Source organism: Cnephaeus nilssonii (genome assembly GCF_951640355.1).
Source record: "Cnephaeus nilssonii genome assembly, chromosome: 15".
NCBI lineage: Eukaryota > Metazoa > Chordata > Mammalia > Chiroptera > Vespertilionidae > Cnephaeus > Cnephaeus nilssonii.
The window spans coordinates 38,013,782-38,034,063 of record NC_137086.1 but is presented as its reverse complement, the minus strand read 5'-3'; the positions used below and the strand labels follow the sequence as shown (position 1 = coordinate 38,034,063).

At 38.6% G+C, this 20,282-nt stretch overlaps 1 protein-coding gene across 1 annotated transcript in view; it reads right to left on the bottom strand.

Moving 5' to 3' along the window:
* Positions 1-19,844, bottom strand: part of ACTR2 (actin related protein 2) — a 35,640-nt gene extending 15,796 nt beyond the window's left edge. The window contains exons 1-4 of the mRNA XM_079791724.1: positions 19,649-19,844; positions 11,641-11,751; positions 5,725-5,940; positions 1,966-2,038 (exon numbers count right to left, since the gene is read on the bottom strand). Of these exons, the coding sequence (XP_079647850.1) occupies positions 1,966-2,038; positions 5,725-5,940; positions 11,641-11,751; positions 19,649-19,696 (448 nt within the window). The 5' untranslated portion in view covers positions 19,697-19,844. The remainder of the gene's footprint in view (positions 1-1,965; positions 2,039-5,724; positions 5,941-11,640; positions 11,752-19,648) is intronic.
* Between the last annotated feature and the right edge of the window lie 438 nt (positions 19,845-20,282).

The window sequence follows — 20,282 nt, the reverse complement described above, 5'->3', positions numbered from 1 at the left end:
AATCACCAGTTTCAAAACTTAGATTTTAAAAATTTACATTTTTTCCAAATTATTTTCTAAAATAAATTCTGAAATTTATTTTATTTTAATGAAACAAAATTAACTACATGCAGATAATCACTCCTTATAAAGTAACAAATTAATTTAAAAAATTGATTTCAGAGAGGAAGGGAGAGGGAGAGAGATAGAAATATCAATGATGAGAGAGAATCACTGATCTGCTGCCTTCTGCACCCACCTACTGGAAATTGAGCTCCCAACGCAGGCATGTGCCCTGACTGGGAATTGAACCGTGACCTCCTGGTTCATAGGTCAACATTCAACCACAGAGTCACACCAGCCAGGCAAAAAGTGAATTCTGATTCCTTCTTCAAAGGAGAAACTACTCATAGCTGGACTATAATTGCTTTAAAGGCAAGAAGACCAGTCTAGTTTACTCACCGCCTTATCCTGTACACAACAGAGTGTTAAGGTACAAGCCACACTTAGTTCCTCTAAGTATTTTCTAAGTATCTATATGTAGTAATAAAGACAGCTTTAAAAAAACCCAGTGTGTATTTTTTACATGGTGATTTTTATTCATCCACATGTAGAGTCAGATGGCTCACCTTAATATTAAGGTGTGTTTTCTAAGTACTAGATCATACACATGGCTGCTTAAGTACTAGGACTTGAGACTTAGTTAGCTCAGGTGTCACCTCCTTCAGAAACCTTCTTTAGTGTGCTGAATCAAAATGATCTGTTTTTATATCTTTTTCCCAGATAGACTAGAATTTTATATATTTCAAGTACCTAACAGACTCTGTGGCACCTATCTGGCAGCCCTACAATCCTCAATGAGACCATCATTATCATACCTAATAAAATGGTAATATGCAAATTACCATCACTCCGCTACGCCCACGATTGGGCCGGCTGGAGGCGCAGGGTGGCCGATTGGCTGGCGGTAGGAGCGGGGGGCGGGGACTCGCGAGTCCCCGACCCCCGCTCCTCCCGCCGGCTTAAACGGCCGGCGCTGCTTAGGCAGGCGCTGCAGAAGATGCTGGTGGCGGAACTGGGGGTGGCCGATTGCGTGGCTGCTGGCACCAGTTTTCCGCCAGCAGCAGTTTTCCTCTGGCCACCAGCCCGATCGGAGAGCCTCCCGACTGGAGTTCCTCTCGGGGTGGCCGATCGTGCTGGCGGGAGGCGCTCTGATCTGATCGGCGGGTGGCCAGAGGAAAACTGCTGCTGGCGGATAACTGGTGCCAGCAGCCAATTGAAGGAAAAGTCTATTGCACGAAACTTCGTGCAACGGGCTCCTAGTCAGAATATAAAGAACTCTCCCTGACATGACCAATATTTTATTCCCAATAGATAGGGAGGCATGTACTAATGGCAGTCCCAAGAAAACATAGTAGCCCCCTCCATTAAATCTATACCTCCAAAGTTAGGCAAGTACTCCCAAATGTCTACCTTCTTCTTTGTATTTATTATGTATCTGACAAGCATGCTTTTGTACTAATCTTTATTTATTTATTTATTTTAATATATTTTTATTTATTTCAGAGAAGAAGGGAGAGGGATAGAAAGAGAAACATGAGCCATGCCAGCTGGGCTATACTAATCTTTTTAGATCTGCTTTTTTTTTTTTTTTTAAACTACCAATTCTGAAGCCAAATTTCATATTCATTTTCCACTGCATAAAAACTTTTTACTTCAAAATAACCTAAAAAGGGAACATAATACTTTTTTTAAAAACTGAGAAATCTTTTTTTACTTAGGAAAATAAAATGTATTTTATTTGACAATTTTTAAAAACTGTGAAAATATTTAAATAATATTTTAAATAACTAAATAATACATATAAATGCTGTGCTTTTCTGGGATTTACAGATTTACAACTTATTGAAAAATCAAATTCCTTTGACATAAAACATAATAAATAACTGCTGAATTGATTATTCTAAAAAGTTAAGCTTCACCTACCTTGAGCATACAAAGTCAGAACGGCTTGGATGGCTACATACACACCAGAAAACTGGTAAGTTTCAAACATTACCTGAAAATGCAAAGGAAAGAAAAAAAATATTGGTATTTAGAAGTTACATATTCTAATTTGTTTTTGGCCAAAATAGAATCAAGAGACCTAAAAGAGTCCTCCATTTACTTCAGCGCTCTTCGCCTCGATTAAATTCTGCTGTGAGAGCTCCAATTTTAGGGACAGGTTTTTGGATATATCCTGAGTCCCCAAGCATTTCATAAGTGCTACAAAGCAAAGATTTCGGAATGTTTTCATTAATGACTAATTCGAGTAAAATAAAGCATTGTACATTTGAACAAGACTTTCTTAATTGATGTCCTTTAAGGGAAATATTTTTTTAATTCAAAGACAAACTACCTCCAGCAGTTTAAAAGAAAAAAAGTGGTAGTAAAATAGTAGAACAGGGCCCGGCTGGTATGGCTCAGTGGGTGAGCATCAACCTATGAACCAGGAGGTCACTGGTTCAATTTCCTAACAGGGGCAGTACCCTGACTGGGTTGGGGGCTCGATCCCCAGTAGGGAGGGGCATGTTGGAGGCAGCTGATCAATGATTTTTTTTTTTGATCAATGATTCTTATCACTGAGATCTGTCCCTCTGTGAAATCAATCAAAAAATATATATATTTAAAAACTATCAGAACAGGAAGGCAAAAAATAATGCAGCAATTCCTAAATGTTGGCAGATACAGAACTGCCTAGCTACTACTGAGCCCACTCTCCCTACTTGAGCTAAGGCTGTAGCTCCACTCAGCTGAACTACACTGAAGGGAGGAGTTTCCTAGTGTCCTCTCTAGTTGAAACCATGCTCATTCCCTGTAGTCCACGTTAGCTGGGAACAATGTTGGCAGGACTTTTTCTGTCTTCTATATTGAGCATTCCTTAACTAGTAGGGGCTGACTACCACTCTGAATATCTAGATATTTAGAAATTTTACAACTGACCACAGTCACAATTATAAGCATTTAAATTTTACAACTCTGAACTGCATTCTTATCAGTTAGCAATTAGATATTCTAACTAGTACTCTATTCCATCATCCTTTAATCCCCCTCCACAGGGATAAAAATGGAAGGGTGCTTGCATCTATCAACCTGAAAGTCTGTCAGAACTTGTTTTTATTTATAAGACTATTAAAAAGCACTTGTAGTACTAAAATCAACATTCTGGATGAGATTAAAGTAGGGTATTATTACTCGTAGCCAAACTTGCACTCTCAGGTAAAAATAAAAAGATATTAAAGTAAGGTGAGACCTTAGAGCACTGTGAAACCAACTCATGGCATTTTTGCACACATACCCTATATAATAAAACCCTAATATGCAAATCGACTGAACGGTAGAATGACTGGTGGCTATGATGCACACTGACCACCAGGGGGCAGACGCTCAACGCAGAAGCTGCCCCCTGGTGGTCAGTGCGCTCCCACAGGGGGAGCACCAATCAGCCAGAAGCTGGGCTCACAGCTGGCGAGCTCAGGGGCAGTGGCAGGAGAGGCTCTGCGCAGGCAGACATTCCCCGAGGGGTCCTGGACTGCGAGAGGGCACAGACCAGGCTGAATTCCCCCCCTCCCCAGTGCACAAATGTCATGCACCACCGGGCCTCTAGTGTGCGTGTGTGTGTATAAAATCTTAATCAAATAGTAAAAGGGATCCAGGTATAATGTCATCTCCCTAACTTTTTATCTGAAAGAAAATTTGTTTTTCATTTAGACATCATGTTGCTTTCCGAAATAGGTTTCTGTGTGTAGAAACCTTTTAATGCAAAAATATTTCTACAATCTGATTTTGTAATGTGTTGCTAAAAATAAATAGCAATTACAAATGACCTCTTATCCATCACAAAATATTAGTGGTTGTAAATCATTCTTAAAGTATAAAATAAAATTAAAATATGAACTAATACAATAAAACCCATCTTTCACAGTTTTAGGGGTAGCTAGGAGAAAAAAAGAATTAAAACCTATGAACCATAAAGAATGATATGGATTCTGTACCTCAAACCACGATCTCACATTTTTAAAACACTTAATACAAAAACTGAGTTTTAATCTAGACTTAAAAAATATTGTCTAAAAACAATCTCTTCTAAAACCCTTCCAAATTTTCCATCAACACCTAAACACAGACAGAATACAAAATATTCACATTAAGTAATAACTGAAAGCTACTAAAATACTAAGTTATTAAAAGTTTCTACCTCATATATAACAATGAAAGACAAACTTGAGAAGATACTTACCTAAGAATGTAGAATTCTTACTCTCTGTAACTGCTTAGCTCATTTCAATCTCATTTCAATTGTTCCTCCTGTCTCCCAGGTCCTTAGCCTGTGGACTACTGTCCACTCTCACTTCGTTGATGAGCCATATTATGTCCTGATGACTCCTAAGTTTAAACCTTCAACCTCACACTTTTCTCTTGAACCTGATCTTATTTTATAGATCAATCTATTTGACATTTTTGCTTAGATGTCTAATGAGGATCTAATACGTCCAAAATGAACCTCCTGATCTATCTCTGCCCCAACCCCCAATCCTAACCCATCCTTCCAGTTGTTCAAGTCAAAACCTTTGGCGCCATCCCCTCTCTTACCCATATTTAATGCATCAGAAAATTCTTGGCCCAACCTTCAAAATACTGTAGATCCACAATCTGGCCACTTCTCATTACTTCCACTGCTATTACCCCAATCCTAATAACGATTATCTTTTGCAAAGATAGCTGAAAAAGTCTCCAAACAGGTCTCTCTTCCACCCTTGCCTCCTTATAATCTACTCAACACAGCAGCCACAAAAACCTAAATCTGAACATGTCCCTTCTCTGTAACAGCCCTTCATTTTACTTGAAGTAAAAGTCTAATTTCCTTTAAGAGCCTAGAAGGTCGCCCTAACTGGTTTGGCTCAGTAGATAGAGCATTGGCCTGCGGACTGAAGGGTCCCGGGTTTGATTCCAATCATGGGAACATGCCGAGGTTGCGGGCTCCATCTCCAGTTAGGGGGGCGTGCAGGAGGCAGTTGATCAATGATTCTTTCTCATCATTGATGTTTCTAGCTCTCGTTCCCTCTCCCTCCCTCTCTGAAATCAATAAAATAAAAAGTAAAAAAGAGCCTACAAGATCCTAGTGATCTGGCCCCGTTACTTCTTTGACCTACTCTCCTGTTGCTCTTGCACACTGGCTTCTTAGCTGACCCTTCAATATGCTGGGCTTACACTCATTCTAAGACCTTTACTCTGGCTCCTCCCTTTGCCTGACTGAAATGCTCTTCCCCATTTATCCTGGCCAACTCTCTTACTGTGGCTTTGTTTAAACATCACCTTCTCACACAGGGCCACTACCACACTCTATGTACAAATGCAACCTTCCCCCATTCCCCATCTCCCTTAACTTGCTCTTTTTCCACTTTAGCATCTATTATCTTCTCACAAGCCATTCAATTAAATCACTTGTGTGAGTGTGAGTGTGTGTTTTGCCCTTCTAGAATGGAAGCTCCATGGCGGCAAAATTTTGTTTCATTTACCAATATAGCCTACTTAGAAATAAAGACTAGCATAGAGTTAGGTGCTCAGTAAACAGGATCTGGGGGAAAACAACAATTATTTTTATTCCCTTTATCCTTACCAACAACAGCAGGATAAAAGAACATTTTTAGAAAGAAAAAACAACAACACAAACATATACATTATACATTCTATCTAAACACTTACCTCTACAATCTTCTCTCTATTTTTGGTTGGGTTCATAGGAGGTTCTGTGAGTAAGATTTTACAGTTTCTGGTATCTATGTTAAGTTTCTCTGGTCCAAATGTATAGTCCCACAGGTGTTTCATGTCATCCCAGTTTCGAACTATGCCATTTTCCATAGGGTAGTTAACTTCTAACATTGAGCGTAATTCACTTGCCTCATCACCAACCATAAGATCCTAAAAATTATAATATTAAAGCTTAAGACCAATCAAATTTTGCATAAAATACCTTCAGAAAATTATATTCTCATATTTTGGTTAAATTTGGGAATAATTTTAATCTTTCTGGTACATTCAGATCAAATATTTCATTCCACAAGTTAAAAATCTTTTATTTCAAGAACAATGCCTTACCAATTTTAATACGTTTTTATATACAATGTGGTTTAAATCAATTAAATGACCTTACCTTTAATATATATGTTTCCAAAAGAAGGGCATTAGCACAAATAAACCCCACATTTTCATATTTTGGAGGGTTTTGTATGAGGTTTCATCTGTTTCTTTTGCTCAAATATTCAAAAAATAAGGCCTGTGATATGTGAAATAGCACATCAGGGGGAAAGAAACTGGCAGAAAAATGCTCAATGCATGCAGCACATTTCTTTGTACTAAATATCAAAATGACAAGTATTACAAAGCATAATGAAAGAAGCAAGAAATGATTCTTTTTACACTACAATAAAGCATATATGCACCATATAACTTATAAATTTTACAAACTTCTACCTACATGTCTGAATTAGAATTCAGTTTCTATATGTGGCTCATCAAGAGAAATGAATATTTGTAGAGATACAAAAAAATAAGACACAGGGAAACACTTCTTTAAAATTATCTCATGAGCAACGTTTTTTATCTTAAAATGTAAGATTAGAAAATTATGGCACAGGAAGCAGAATACTCACAAGTCTTATCTCCAATGAGAGCATATTTAAGATGACCCACATTTGAAAAGCCAAATTTTGTATGTATAAGAAAGCTAATGATGTCCTAGAACTTAAACTTATTTTAGAAATCAGCTAATCAAGATACTAAATAATCCTAATTTCTACATGTACTGATGAATTTTTTAAAAACTAGCATCAGAGATAGCAACTATTGCTACAATACCTTAAGTTTGAAACATGGGGAAAATAAAAGCAGCAGCAAAATTAAAGCCTTAAAACAGAGGTTTAAATATACAGGGTGTCCCCCAAAAATGTATACATACTTTAATAGCTGATAGCTCAATTGATGTTTTTTTCTTTTAAGAATAATAAACACTGCCTTTATGACTATTCAAAGTATGTATACATTTTTGGAGGACAACTTGTGTATATAAGATTAAAACGTTTAAAAGTAATAATTTTTTTAAAGATCAGAGGTAAAACCATGATTGTGCAGAAACCTTTCATGGAAAAAAAAAAAGGTTTCTGCAAAATCCACTGAAGCAACAACAAAAAAGGAGGGGAGAGTTAAAGCAGATCCTAGAAATGTTCTCTCAAACTTATGTGTTCCAACTAGTATTTTATAAAGTTCATTTAACACAACTTAATATTCAAATTACAATATTAACTATTTAGCATCATCTGATAGGAAAATGCAACACTAAAACCCTTTATTTGTGAACTCTACTTAATTACATGGGTATGTTGAATTATTTAGGGTGAAGTATACTGATACTTTGAAATACATCAAAAAACAAGACAGACTGATGAATGGATAGATGGATATATATATGATATATCATTATAGCAAATGTTAATGTCAGGATCTAAATGATGGGTCTATGGATTTTACTATAAAATATTTTCAACTTTGCTATATATTTTAAATACTTCTTAATAAAATGTTAAGGGAGATATTTATACCTATAAGTGCTTATATTACTTTGGCTATTAACAAATATAATTTAATACACAATTTTGTTACTTACTTTCCTTTAGAATATATCTTTGTGTTGTACAAGGTAATACACTAGATAATTAGATAATTTGCATAAATCAATATACAGTCACAATACATTTCAACAAATTTTACCAGAATATTAATTTTCATTCCATGCAAAAATAGGAGCTTAAGTATGTCAGACCCAATGCCAACTAAAAATAAAAGCCTCGTGTATCTACGTCTAGGAAATACATACTCTAAAAGACTAACTGAAAGAAATGTCTGGCATCAAGTATCTTACCATCCCTCTGAACAAAGACAACATGTAAAATGGAAGAAAACAAGTTTTAACTTATTAGGTTAGTTTAAAATTTGAGTAGCTCAAGTTACCTAAATATATCCAAATCCTAAACATATAAATTTTCCTTAGAACATTTCTCCTTCCAAAACCCAAAAACTTTAAGAGTTTTATGAAGCTTGCCTTCATACCTCAGAAACAAGTTATAAAGCGATCAGATCAGGCCTTAGATTTTTACCACCCACCTCATCAATGGACCTCAAGCCTAAACCATCACCTATTACCTGAAAGAATGAAAAATTATAGTAACTGTTCTGAGATGCTGTTTAAAAAGCATTTATATACTATGAAAAGCAAGCAGTATAGGTTATATTTGCCAAGAACCATTTGAACAATGTCACCTCAAATTGAAAAATAGAACAAAAACACTTTAAAAACCACAATTTAGTTCCTAGAAGGAATTTCCTTAAAAAATATTTGTGAAATTAAGTCTACACTGTTCTCTACAAATAGACTCAAATTTCCTTAGGATATTAAGAAAAGGCATGATCTTTTATTTAGGATAAATATGAGAATTTCCACTTTTAAATGTTTTTGCTTAATCAAAAGAAAACTCCACAAAGTTATTCTTACTAGTTAAAATACATATCACTAGAAATGCCTATCATTCATCTTTGTCAAAGCTGCTTACAAATAATATTTAAAAACAAATATGAAAATAACCTACTACAGAAACATTTAGACTATCACAGAAAAAAGCACAATGAAAGAGTAAATTGTCTGGGATGTACCCAGAAGCTTCTAGTTCAAAAGAAAAAGGTGCCAGATTTACTTAGGGGGAAACCTGTTGTTTATGGAAAAGTCTGGTAAGACTCACCATGTACTTATTTCTCCTCAGATAATGTTATAAAATCTGCTCATCAGTAAGGATAGTATAGGAATTTCCCTACTCTTTACTATCTATATTGCATTTGCATATTAAAATTTTACTGTTTATTAAAAACACATGATACTGTACTGGATGCAAATACATATACAAGCTATGTATGATGGGCAATGTTCAATTTGACATTGATCAATATAGTGAATTTATCCAAATGTAACAACTTCACCCCAATCTTTTGGATCACACATATCCTATAAAAAACTACTTGGTTTCTAATATTATGCACACCACATTCCATTTTAATTATAACATTCATCTATAAGAAAAACAATTAAAACTATGTTAGTAAATCAGTTCTGGTTTGGTCTATTGTATGCAATCAGGAAAGTATAGGATCAAAGTACTTAAAATTAAAATATGGAACTACCCCCCTCCCCAATACTAAAGGGACACAAAACAATAACTACTGTCCCACCAAGCAAAAGTGGAAAACAAACAGAGAGCATGTGTGTAACCTCACTTACCATCTTTTTGTTATTCTACTTCAACAGGTCAAGAAAGGTGAAGAGAGAGAAGGTAGAAGTAAGAGTCAGAAAAGGCCTAAATAAAATCCTCACTGAAATTTTTAAAACATACAAGCAATAGAGAACAATTAGGTTGAGGTCAGATGCAGTACTACTATATCTTACGGAGTTAATAATTAGGGCCAAATTAACATGGAAAGTTATTACTTCTGAATGAAAATTAACTCATTAAACAATTTAAATTTCCAGGTGTTTTTTTTAGTCTACCACCACATTTTAGCTAACAAGACACAAAAAGTCTAAGTCAATACACTAGACAGAGGAATTCCAAAAAGTCAAGTTTCTTTAAATTCATTACTGAATTTAAGAACCTTAAATAAAGAAAATAAATGATAACAGGAAAGGTGTAGCTGGGTAAGCAGAGGATAAGGTTAGAGTTGTTTTTCCAAGCTCCAGCAGTCAAGTTAAATTTTACAGTTTTCTGTCTTTTACTAGAAGAACAATTTAACTTGAAAGACTTAAAAGACTAAGCAGATTGAACAGAACTGAGCCAACAGAACACAGAATGACAAACCATACAAGCAATGCTATTGGGGAATTCCTTAGTAAAAAACATCTCATTAATATATTGACTAATACAGTGGTCGGCAAACTGCGGCTCGCGAGCCACATGCGGCTCTTTGGCCCCTTGAGTGTGGCTCTTCCACAAAATACCACGGCCTGGGCGAGTCTATTTTGAAGAAGTGGCGTTAGAAGAAGTTTAAGTGTAAAAAATTTGGCTCTCAAAAGAAATTTCAATCGTTGTACTGTTGATATTTGGCTCCGTTGACTAATGAGTTTGCCGACCAGTGGACTAATATTTTGACTAGTTTCATTTCTATCACTTGGCCTTAAAAAGCAAGAAAATGGGAGTTAAAAGATATGTAATTATTTGTGCCTATGGTGAAGAATAAAAATGGCTATATGTGATATACCTTAATACCTTAAAAATGTTAATATCCATAAAGTACATTAAAAAAATTCTTCTTTACAAACCTGATACTGAATAAAAAGACTTTCTACTCCATTTAAAAATGTATCCTTCTCACTATTATTAAATTTTAAGTCAAAGTCTACTGAAGATCAAATTCAATCAGAACAAAAATTCACAAAAAGAGAATAAGGAATCCCATAAATTTCCCAAAAGAAAAGTCCCTAAAATGAAAACACTCCTCAAAAGTGTCCCATTTGATTATCCGTAAAATAACAAGAGGCCAGCATAATTCACTATTTTAAGTCTTTAAGAAATTAACAAAGAACCTAAGTTTCAATTTATATTTTTATTCATTGCTAATTCAACTCTAATCCCAAGAGCAGAGAGCTACCAAGTAGCAAATCTCTACTGCCTATTCCCACCTTACTAGAAAGTTCAAACAAATGTCCCAAAGAGGTTCACCCTAACTCATGTTTCAAGTGACTCAAAATCTTAATAGTTCTCTGAAGTCTTGCCAAAGACTGTCCAGATAAGACCAACAATGCTAGCTTGTTCACAAATAATTCAGTGAGAGAGCCCCTAAATTCTACTGCATTTTGTATAACCTGACCCCTAGACCACCTGAAGAATTTAAGTCAATTGGTGACAACAGTCCTTTTGGTTGATTTGTTTCTTTTTTCTTCTAAAATATCATAACTCCCATTCGATTTCCAACCCCTTTAATATGGGAGAAAAATCCATCATCCTTAATGCTGAGTCTCTAGTGTCAGGTACAGTGAGTAGGGAATGATAACCTTCCCTCTTTTCTCTTTCTGGTAAGGTAATAATGCAAGACCACATAAAGACTTGTACGCTTCCACCTGCACATCATGGAAACCAGTTATTACATTAGCGAAAAAAGGAAACAATAAGATTTACATCCTGTGTTTTCCTGACTAACTATATAAAAATGTAGGGGGATCAGGCCATGATTACATGAAAAGGAAAAGTCTAAGGTCCCAAAGAAACACTAACATATATAATGACAAATATATGGAACTGAAAAACATAAAAATGCCAGGCTTTCTTTTAAAAATTATAATTCACATTCATATAAAAACCTTAAATGTTTTACTCCATTCAGAGTAATGGCATCAAGCCATACTTAAAGGTAGGTAAAATTAATTTCAGTTTTTGTGTCTTTCTTCAGGTGATGATATAAATTAAAAATATAAGAAATTCTGCCCTCCCCCTTTGCTTTTCATGGCATCATATTTTAAAACTACTTAATTCAAAGAACATCTCATAGGTTTTGAACCTCATTTATCAATAAATAAAGTATTACCTTGATTTCAATGTTTCCCACTTTGGTGGTTGATCTGATAATAGGTCTTCCAACCAAAGCTGGGAAGATGTGTTCTGGAAAGTTAGAGCCTGCATATCCACACTTCACAAACTGGAAGAGAATAGTAAAAGTGGGTTAGTCGAGGTACTGACCATATCCATTTAAAAACAGTATCTGAGCCAGGCTGGTGTAGCTCAGTTGGTTGATGTCGTCCCATGCACCGGGAAGTCGCAGATACCTTTTCCGATGAGGGCACATGCTCAATTCCCAGTACAAGGGGCTCAGGAGGCAGCAGATTGATGTTTCTCTCTCCCTCTACCTTCCTCTCTCTAAAATCAATCAATACATTAAAAATATGTATCTCTGAAAATTACCACTTTGCATTTATACAATATTTTAAACTTTGGATACTTTCAAATTATCTAAACTGGCCATCCAATCTATCATATCTCGTTTTATTTCCTTTATGGCATTGACTACTACTGGAGTTCATGTTTATTTACCGGTAAACTGACTACTTAGTGCCTAAGTCCCTCACTACAGAGAAAGCCTTAGGAGAGCAGGGAGCTCAGGATCCTGATGCCTCAAAGAGATCCTGACACACAGTGGTCACACAAGAAGTATTTGAGCCTTGGCCAGTGTGGCTCAGGTGGTTAGGCATCATCCCACGTACTGAAAGACTGCCGGTTCAATTCCCAGTCAGGCCATATGACAGGATGGCGTGGTGGCAGGATCCCCCGTGGGGGGCATGCAGGAGGCAGGTGATTGATGTTTTGCTCTTACTTCGATCTTTCTCTCTCTCCTTTCCTCTAAAAATTAAAATTAAAAAAAAAGTAACATTGGGGGAAATGGACAAATTCAGTCAACTATTTTTTTTTTTAAACTTACTTATTGATTTTAGAGATGGAGAGGGAGAGAAACATTAATTTGTTGTTCCACCCATTTATGCATTCATTGGTTGATTCTTCTATGAGCCCTAACTGGGGAATCTAAGCCACAACCTTGGTGTGTCAGGACATTGCTCTAACCAACCAAGCTACCCAGCCAGGGCAACAACAACTATTTTAAAAAGAGAAATGTTAGAAAATGAACAACAGAGCTCACGTTTTAATTCTAAAGCACGCTTGCATTCATATCTGGCAAGTCACTTAAGCAACTCATTTTCTAAAATGGGAAAAATCAAATGGAGTCTGGACTAGCAACATATTAAAATAAACATTTATTAGGCATTTTGGGCTGTTAACAGTTTTATATTTAGATAAATTTAGTAATATCAGGTAACAATTTCATATTCAGATAGTGTACTTCTCCAATGAGGGCATATCATTATTGACTTTACTTCCATTTTATGCATAAGGAACTGATATACTAGCAGACTTAACAACTACAGCAAAACTGAAAATAGAATCAAGGGTCTTTAAATTCTTATACCAATAATATAGTCTGTTTAGTCTTATTTTTAAGAGCAGACAGTGCAAGAAAAATGCCATTAAAAACTCCAGGGGGAAAGGGGAGGTTAGCAGGGAGGCTGCTGAGAAATGTTTCAGCTTTAGCTGCAACCTTTTGGCAGCACAGAAATACAAGTTATGCCTCTCAGCCCACCAGGACTCCATCTTTAGACATACTGTCACCGCTGCTTCTTGGTGCTGTGTGGTCCTGATAGAGAGGAGAGTTCTGGAAACCTGGTACCCACTAGTGCAGTGATTCTCTTCCCTTCAGGGCCTAAATATGGGTACTTTTAGGCAACCTCTCCTGTGTTCTGCCCCTCCCCACTCTAAAATGTGGGCCTCTGGTGTGTGTGGAGGAGCTCTGGGAAAGTGTGCAGGCCAGTTGCAATATATGTTAGGAACAGGCTTTAAAGATGAGTTGAGCTAGAGGTGAGTGGACTTGGGGCTTTGTTTAATCTGCTTCTTTGGCACATGGCAGCGCTGCCTTCTGTTCCTGGTGGGGAGCACAGCTCCTTTGTCTTCACTGCCTTCAGAAGGAGAAGACGAGGGACTCCTTGTCCCTGCCAGGGCCATGCTGGGCTCTGCCCTGATCAGAACTAAGTCAAAATCCAGCTCACTTGATGTGAACTGAAATGATATGGAAGGGTAGAGAATTTGTTATTATCCTGCCCATACTGAAATTTCTACATAAATAAAATTTGTCATGATCACCAGCATTAGTCATAATTTATATATGTATTCCAAATATAGAAAGTAAATGAAGTTCTTACATTTACCTCAAAGAATTAAGGAAAATTATAAAATGAATTGACTAAAAAAAGAGTCGGTAAGTCTGGGAGGGCCATTTTCAGCATATTAAATGTAAACAAATGACTTAAGTGCGAAATCATAATAGTAGGTGAAGGTGGAAGAGCTTTGGATGGGGCATAAGTCAAGTCCTGGCGCAGGGAGGAGGCTGGGAAGGTTGATATGCTTCTCCTCTCATTATGATCAGGCCTCATTTTCAGAATCATGCAATGTGGTAAATCTATAAATAATCACATCACTCAATGTTTTCTGACTATAACTGTTCAGATGGGTAGTTCATATCTAAAACTCTTGTTTGGATATATTTCAAGGGACAAAATATTTCCCAAGTGCCTGAGGTAAGAAGACAAAAACTGAGACAACCCTCGCTCCACCTGAAACTAGAAAAACAATTTTAAACCTACTATTCCTGTACTTTACAAAAAAGGAAAATGTGGCTTTTAATTCAAATTAAAGCTATCACTCACTTGTTAATGAAATTACTCTGCTTAAGTAGTTTATTGCAAGCATTTGCTGCCATAGTAATCTAGTGTTAGCATTCCTACAGAGTATAAGATAATTCGGTCAAAATGGCAATAACTGCACTATTTCACATTATTTCAAATGTGAAAGCACAGATAGCTATAATAACACAAATATTATTACAATAACCTATTCCTCGATAATAGAAACAGACAATCCAGCATTTCTTTTCTTGCAAAAAAAGTCTGTATTTAAAAAAATCTAAACCCAAACCATGATGTGATGAAATGAAAAGAAAATATTCTTTCCTAAGCTACTCATTTAGCATCATTTAAACCTTGAAATTCCTCCCCCACTCCAATCATTTTAAGACTTGGAGACTTAGTTCTCTAATTGTGTGCAATAAGTCTGTGTTTAAGAAATAGCTTTTTACCATATATAGTTTCCTTTTCATAGCACTGTGGTTTAAACTGGCTCCCTTACTTCCCACTGAGTCATCAAATGGTAAGAACCTAACACTATAATGTTCTTTCAAGCAAAGATGAAAAAAAAGTTCCTGTACATTTGCTCTAAAAGTATCTTTTTTCTCTCAAAAAATAAACAGATTTATAAAGCTTCACTTGGACTTACTGTATTTGTATTTTTCTTTATTAATTTTATCTGATAGTACTGGTATATTACTTTAATTTCATAGTGATTATCCTGATCTCACACAACCAAAATAGTCATTCTATTTATTCCAAAGCATTTTACAGGGTAAAACCAAATCTTTTGTGTTGTGAGGTGTGTGTTTTTTGTTAATCCTCACCCGAGGCTATTTTTTCCATTGATTTTTATCGAGTGGAAGGAAGAGAGGGAGGGAGGGAAGAAAAGGGAGGGAGGGAAAGAGAGAGAGGGAGACACATACACACACACACACACACACACACACACACACACACACAATTGGCTGCCTCCTGCACTGACGGGGACCAGGGATGGAAACTGCAACCCAGGTATAGTGCCCTTGACCCTTCAATGTGCAGGCAGACACTCTAAATACTGAACCACATCAGCCAGGGAAAACCAAATTTGTTTTTTATTTATTTCTATTCCAAACACTCCTGAATTCAGTAAAATAAATTAACATAAGCCAGATAGAGCAGGCCATATGCAAATACAAATGGGAATTATAAATCCTATATAATAAAAGCCTAATATGCAAATTGTCCCCTCAACCCGGGAGTTCGACTGCTCACTACTTGACCGCTCACTAAGACGTGCACTGACCACCAGGGGGTGGCACGGAACATGGCGGGCATCATCGACGTGGCACTGGCAGCAGGCGGCAGTGGAGGCACTGCTGGCACTGCTGGCCCTGATGGGCCCCAACAAGCAGGACCGCAGCGGGATGGTGGAGCAGGTGAGCAGACAGCGCCAGGCCAAGGTAGATGCGAGCAGCCCGATCGCCCCATCAAACTCCCCACAGACAGCGACCAGTGGTGGCGGCAGGGGGCAGGGCCGCAGCCCAGCTCCCAGGCACTGAGGGAGCTGGGTGGGAGCCCGACTGCCCCACAGACAGCGACCAGCGTCCATTACTGTGAAAGGGCAATTAGCAATATTAAAATATTTCTTCTAATTATTTTCCTTTCAATGTGCAGGAATCCGTGCACCGGGCCACTAGTGAAAATATAATTATCCTAGCATTATAAGCTACTTTGTATCATTAGACCCTAAAAACTACCAGTCACCTGCTAGGCAGTTGTCTTCATTGTGGGTGGTGAACTAACTCACTGCTGATGAAATCACCCAAGTTTGATAACAGAATACACAACACCAGAGGCCTGGGATGAACTCTTGAAAGGCATCTAAACCTAAGCAGATATCCAGATTCTCACCTATTTGGCCACTTTCAGTGGCTCTATTTTAGGTGGTAGGTTTGAACAGTTATGAGGATGAAGCAAATAAATTACTAGAACTGGATGAGTTTTCCTCCTCTAGGCTGCCCTAATGAGAAACTGGTTGGGGGCTAGTGAGAAAGCAGAACAAGGGACCAACATTCAGCATGTGATCATAAGAACTCACTTACTCTTAGAGCATTCAACTTAGGGCCTGCCAGAGGAGTTAAAAAAAAATCATCAACTTCTCAAATTGCCTATAATTAAAACTTTAAAACCTAAAACGTGTAAGAGGCAAGTTGCTTTAGGGTAAGAACTATTTCCACAAGTTTTCAGAAATTAAATTTGAATATCTTGTTTAATATATAATTGTAAAGGAATCATTATACCTTCAGCTAACTAAATAAAATCAAGATAACTATAAAAAAGAATACAGAATCTAAGTGGTTCCTATTTTTCTAAATTATTTATTATTATTTTCTAAAATATGTTTTTATTAAATTCAGAGAGAAAGAGAGAGGAAGAGATAGAAACATCAATGATGAGAGAGAATCATCAATCAGCTGCCTCCTGCACGCCCCTACTGGGATCAAGCCGAAACCCAGGCATTTACCCTTGACTGGAATCGAACCTGGGACATATCAGAACTGTTTCTTCATTTGAAGTTGATTATATCTATAGAAAATCTGAATAAAATTTAAAAATAAGAAATGTAACACCAAATATATTTTTACTTGAACCAGCTACACTTTTTCCTATATAGGTAATAGTAACTGATTTTTTGTCTTAAAGAACAAGATCCTTAAATTATTAATTAGAATAAGACTAATCAATAACATACAATCAGCTTCCGAACATAGCTAAACTAATGAAATAGTAACATAAAAATGAGCTCATGGCCCTGGGCAGTGTAGCTCGGTTGGAGTGTTGTCCCATACACCAAAAGGTGCAGGTTCGATTCCCGGTCAGGGCACATACCCAGGTTGCAGGTTCAAACCCTGGTGGTCCAGATGTGTGCTGGAGGCAGCCCATTGATAGCTCTCTCTCTGTCTTTCAGCAATTAAAAACAGTTTTTTCTTTAATGAGCTTACAGTTAACATCCCTATTCTAATTGAGTATCACAAAACTCATTACAAATATAGGGTTCATTAGCCTTCCAAAAAGAGGAATCACCCCTCCCCCCCAAAAAAAGAGGAATCCAGCCCTAGCAGATTTGGCTCAGTGGACAGAGCACCGGCCTGCGGACTGAAGGGTCACAGGTTCGATTCCGGTCAAGGGCCCAAACCTCAGTTGCAAGCTCCCTCCCCCCTAGCCCTGGTCGGAGTGTGTGGGAAGCAATATGTCTCTATAACCAATGTTTCTCTCTCTTTGTGTCTCTCCCACCTCCTTCCACTCTTTGCTAAAAATTAAAAAAAAAAAAAGAGGAATCCATTAAAACATAACTGGCTCATATTTCTAAAGAGAATTATCTGGCATATTCACAAAACAAAATGTTTTAAATTCAATTTTTAAAGCTTTAAATTTATTTAGATGCCAACTTGAGACTAATATCTTTTAAAAAGTACCTTTAACTGAGTTTTAACTATAAAAGTAATAAATGTTTATAGTTTCTTTTGTTTAAAGATAATTTAACAGTACATGTCTTGTTAAAAACACAAAGAACATTTTCCCAATAATTAGAGTTATGAATTCCTCATCCTCTCTCACTCCGTTATACCTAGTCTCACAAGTAATCACTATTAACATTTTTTATGTATCCCTCCAAAACTTTCATATACACACACATCTGTGAACATATATTTTTAATAAAGAACACTCACATAAATGGGATCATTTTTCAACTTAACAATAAATCTTAGATAACTTTCCATAGCAGTAGATCTGCCTCTTTTTTTAAAGTATTCATTTTGTATGATGTCCCATTATATGATAACACCCTTATTACTCAAGACCATTTTAAACTAAGTTCAGATAAAGCTAGTATAATTATTACTTGTAAAAGCCTGTAACAAATTCCATCAAGGGAAGTATTACGGCAGTGAATATTAGGTCTTTTCCCCTCCTCAACAATCCAGTTGTCAAAGTGTTTTCAAGTTCAAGTAAAACCTTTTTTAATTCATATGTCACATTTATGGAAGAAGGGGGAGAAAAGTCACAAAATATGCAACTCCAAAATGGTTAGACATCACTGTAATGTAGGAGAAACTTATCATTATGGAACTCATCCAAAGTAAGTAGCATTTCTGTCTTCTAATTTGCTGACTTGGCTGCCAAAATACATTTTTAAAGGGGGAGAGGGGTGCGTTTGAAAGAAACAGCTCTCAAATAATTTCTTAATCAGTGTTTTACTCCGGTTTTTACAATTATTTGCATTTTAGTATCTTAAAGACTAACATTATCTGTAATCTGTATCTAAGGACAAAAACGGGGGGGGGGGGGGGGGGGTCCTGGCCAGTGTGGCTCGTTGGTTGGAGCGTCCGTGCACCGAAGGGTCTCTGTTGGATTCCGGTCAGGGCACATACCCAAGTTTCGGGTTTGATCCCGGGAGGGCACGAATGGGAGGCAACCCATGAAGTTTTTCTTTCTCTCACAGCCATGTTTCTCTCTCCCTCTCCCTTCCTCTCTCTCTGAAATCAATAATAAAAAATAAAAACATATCCCCGGGTGAAGATTTTAAAAAATTAAAATCGGGGGGAGAGGGAGGTGCCCAAACTGATGAACTTCCCCTAAGGTCAGTAGAACTCACACTGGGACTCCTTGAGGGGTGCTGGATGTCCCAAGACCATTCAATGGAACATGTTGGTCTCTGCGGAGCCACCGTGGGCAAAATTCCCGGCATGCAGAACAAAAAGTAAATTATGCACTCCGATCTGGCCTCTACTTCCCTCAAAAAGAAAAAAACACACAAAATCTCAAAACTGCTGAAGGGCTGAGGCTTGCACTGACAGTACTTCCTTTTTTTTTTTTTTTTTCTTTAAACTCGTTTCCTGCCTCCCATTCGGTACCTACACAGGAGAAGGAAGGCCTCTGGGTCTTTCCCCTTTTTACACACCGGCGACCCGGGGCGACGAAGCCCTTCGCGAGCACACAAACCCCGTCTTTTACCCCTCCGACCCTTTAGCCAAACTGCCCAGCTTGGAGCGTGGAGCCGGCCCCTGCGGGGCAGCAGGCATGGATCCCCGAGCAGTGCCGGCCTCGCCCGCCGCCCCGACCCGGATGGATGAGGGGGCGGTGCGTGGTAAGCTCCGGGAGACCAGGGCCCTCGCTCCCTACACCCACGGAGGCGGCAAGGGCTGCCCCGCGCCCCTGGGCCCGGACGGCTCGAGGGCCCAGGGGTGCAACCCCGCGCGCCTAGGGCCCGTGCGCCCCACCCGGACCCGGGGCCACCGCGGCCTCCCCCCATCGGGAGCTTACCCCGGTGCCGTTGTCGCACACCACCACCTTCCTGCCCTGGCTGTCCATCGTCCGCCTGGGAGAGAGCCGCCGCTGCCCCGGACAACCTACAGCCAGCACCTACTGCAGCCGCCGCCCGGCGCTTTCCTCTTCCTCCTCCGCCTCTCGGCAGCCGCTCCTAGGCTGCAACTCTCTTCCCTTACCGGAAGTCGCCACGGGCCCGGCCCCGCCCGTCATTTAACTGACGGCCAGCGCGGAAAAGGTGGGGACGGAAAGGAGGCCGAGACTAACAGCGCTCAGGTCCAATAAGAAGCGGAGGGGCTCCGAAGCCCCGCCCTCAGCTGCGGCTCCAGTTCCGCCTTCACGGTCACCGCCCGTCCGAATAACGCTCTAGGTCTGGTTTCCGGCGCTTCGCCGGCCCATTACGGTAGACGCCCTGGTGGGCGCTGCCGCCTTCTCCCTAGGCAGGCGTCGGAGGGGTGTAGGGCGCCGCTTACCCTTCTGCAGAAGGCTCCGGCAGGTCACCGGGTCTGTCGCCGATGGCCGGGAATGTGCCCAAGCCAGCCGGGAGGGGGAGCAAAGCTGGAGGTCCTTCCGGGTCGCACCATGGAACGGGGCTTCGTGTGTCCTTGCTTCTAGGACCACTTTCTTCCAG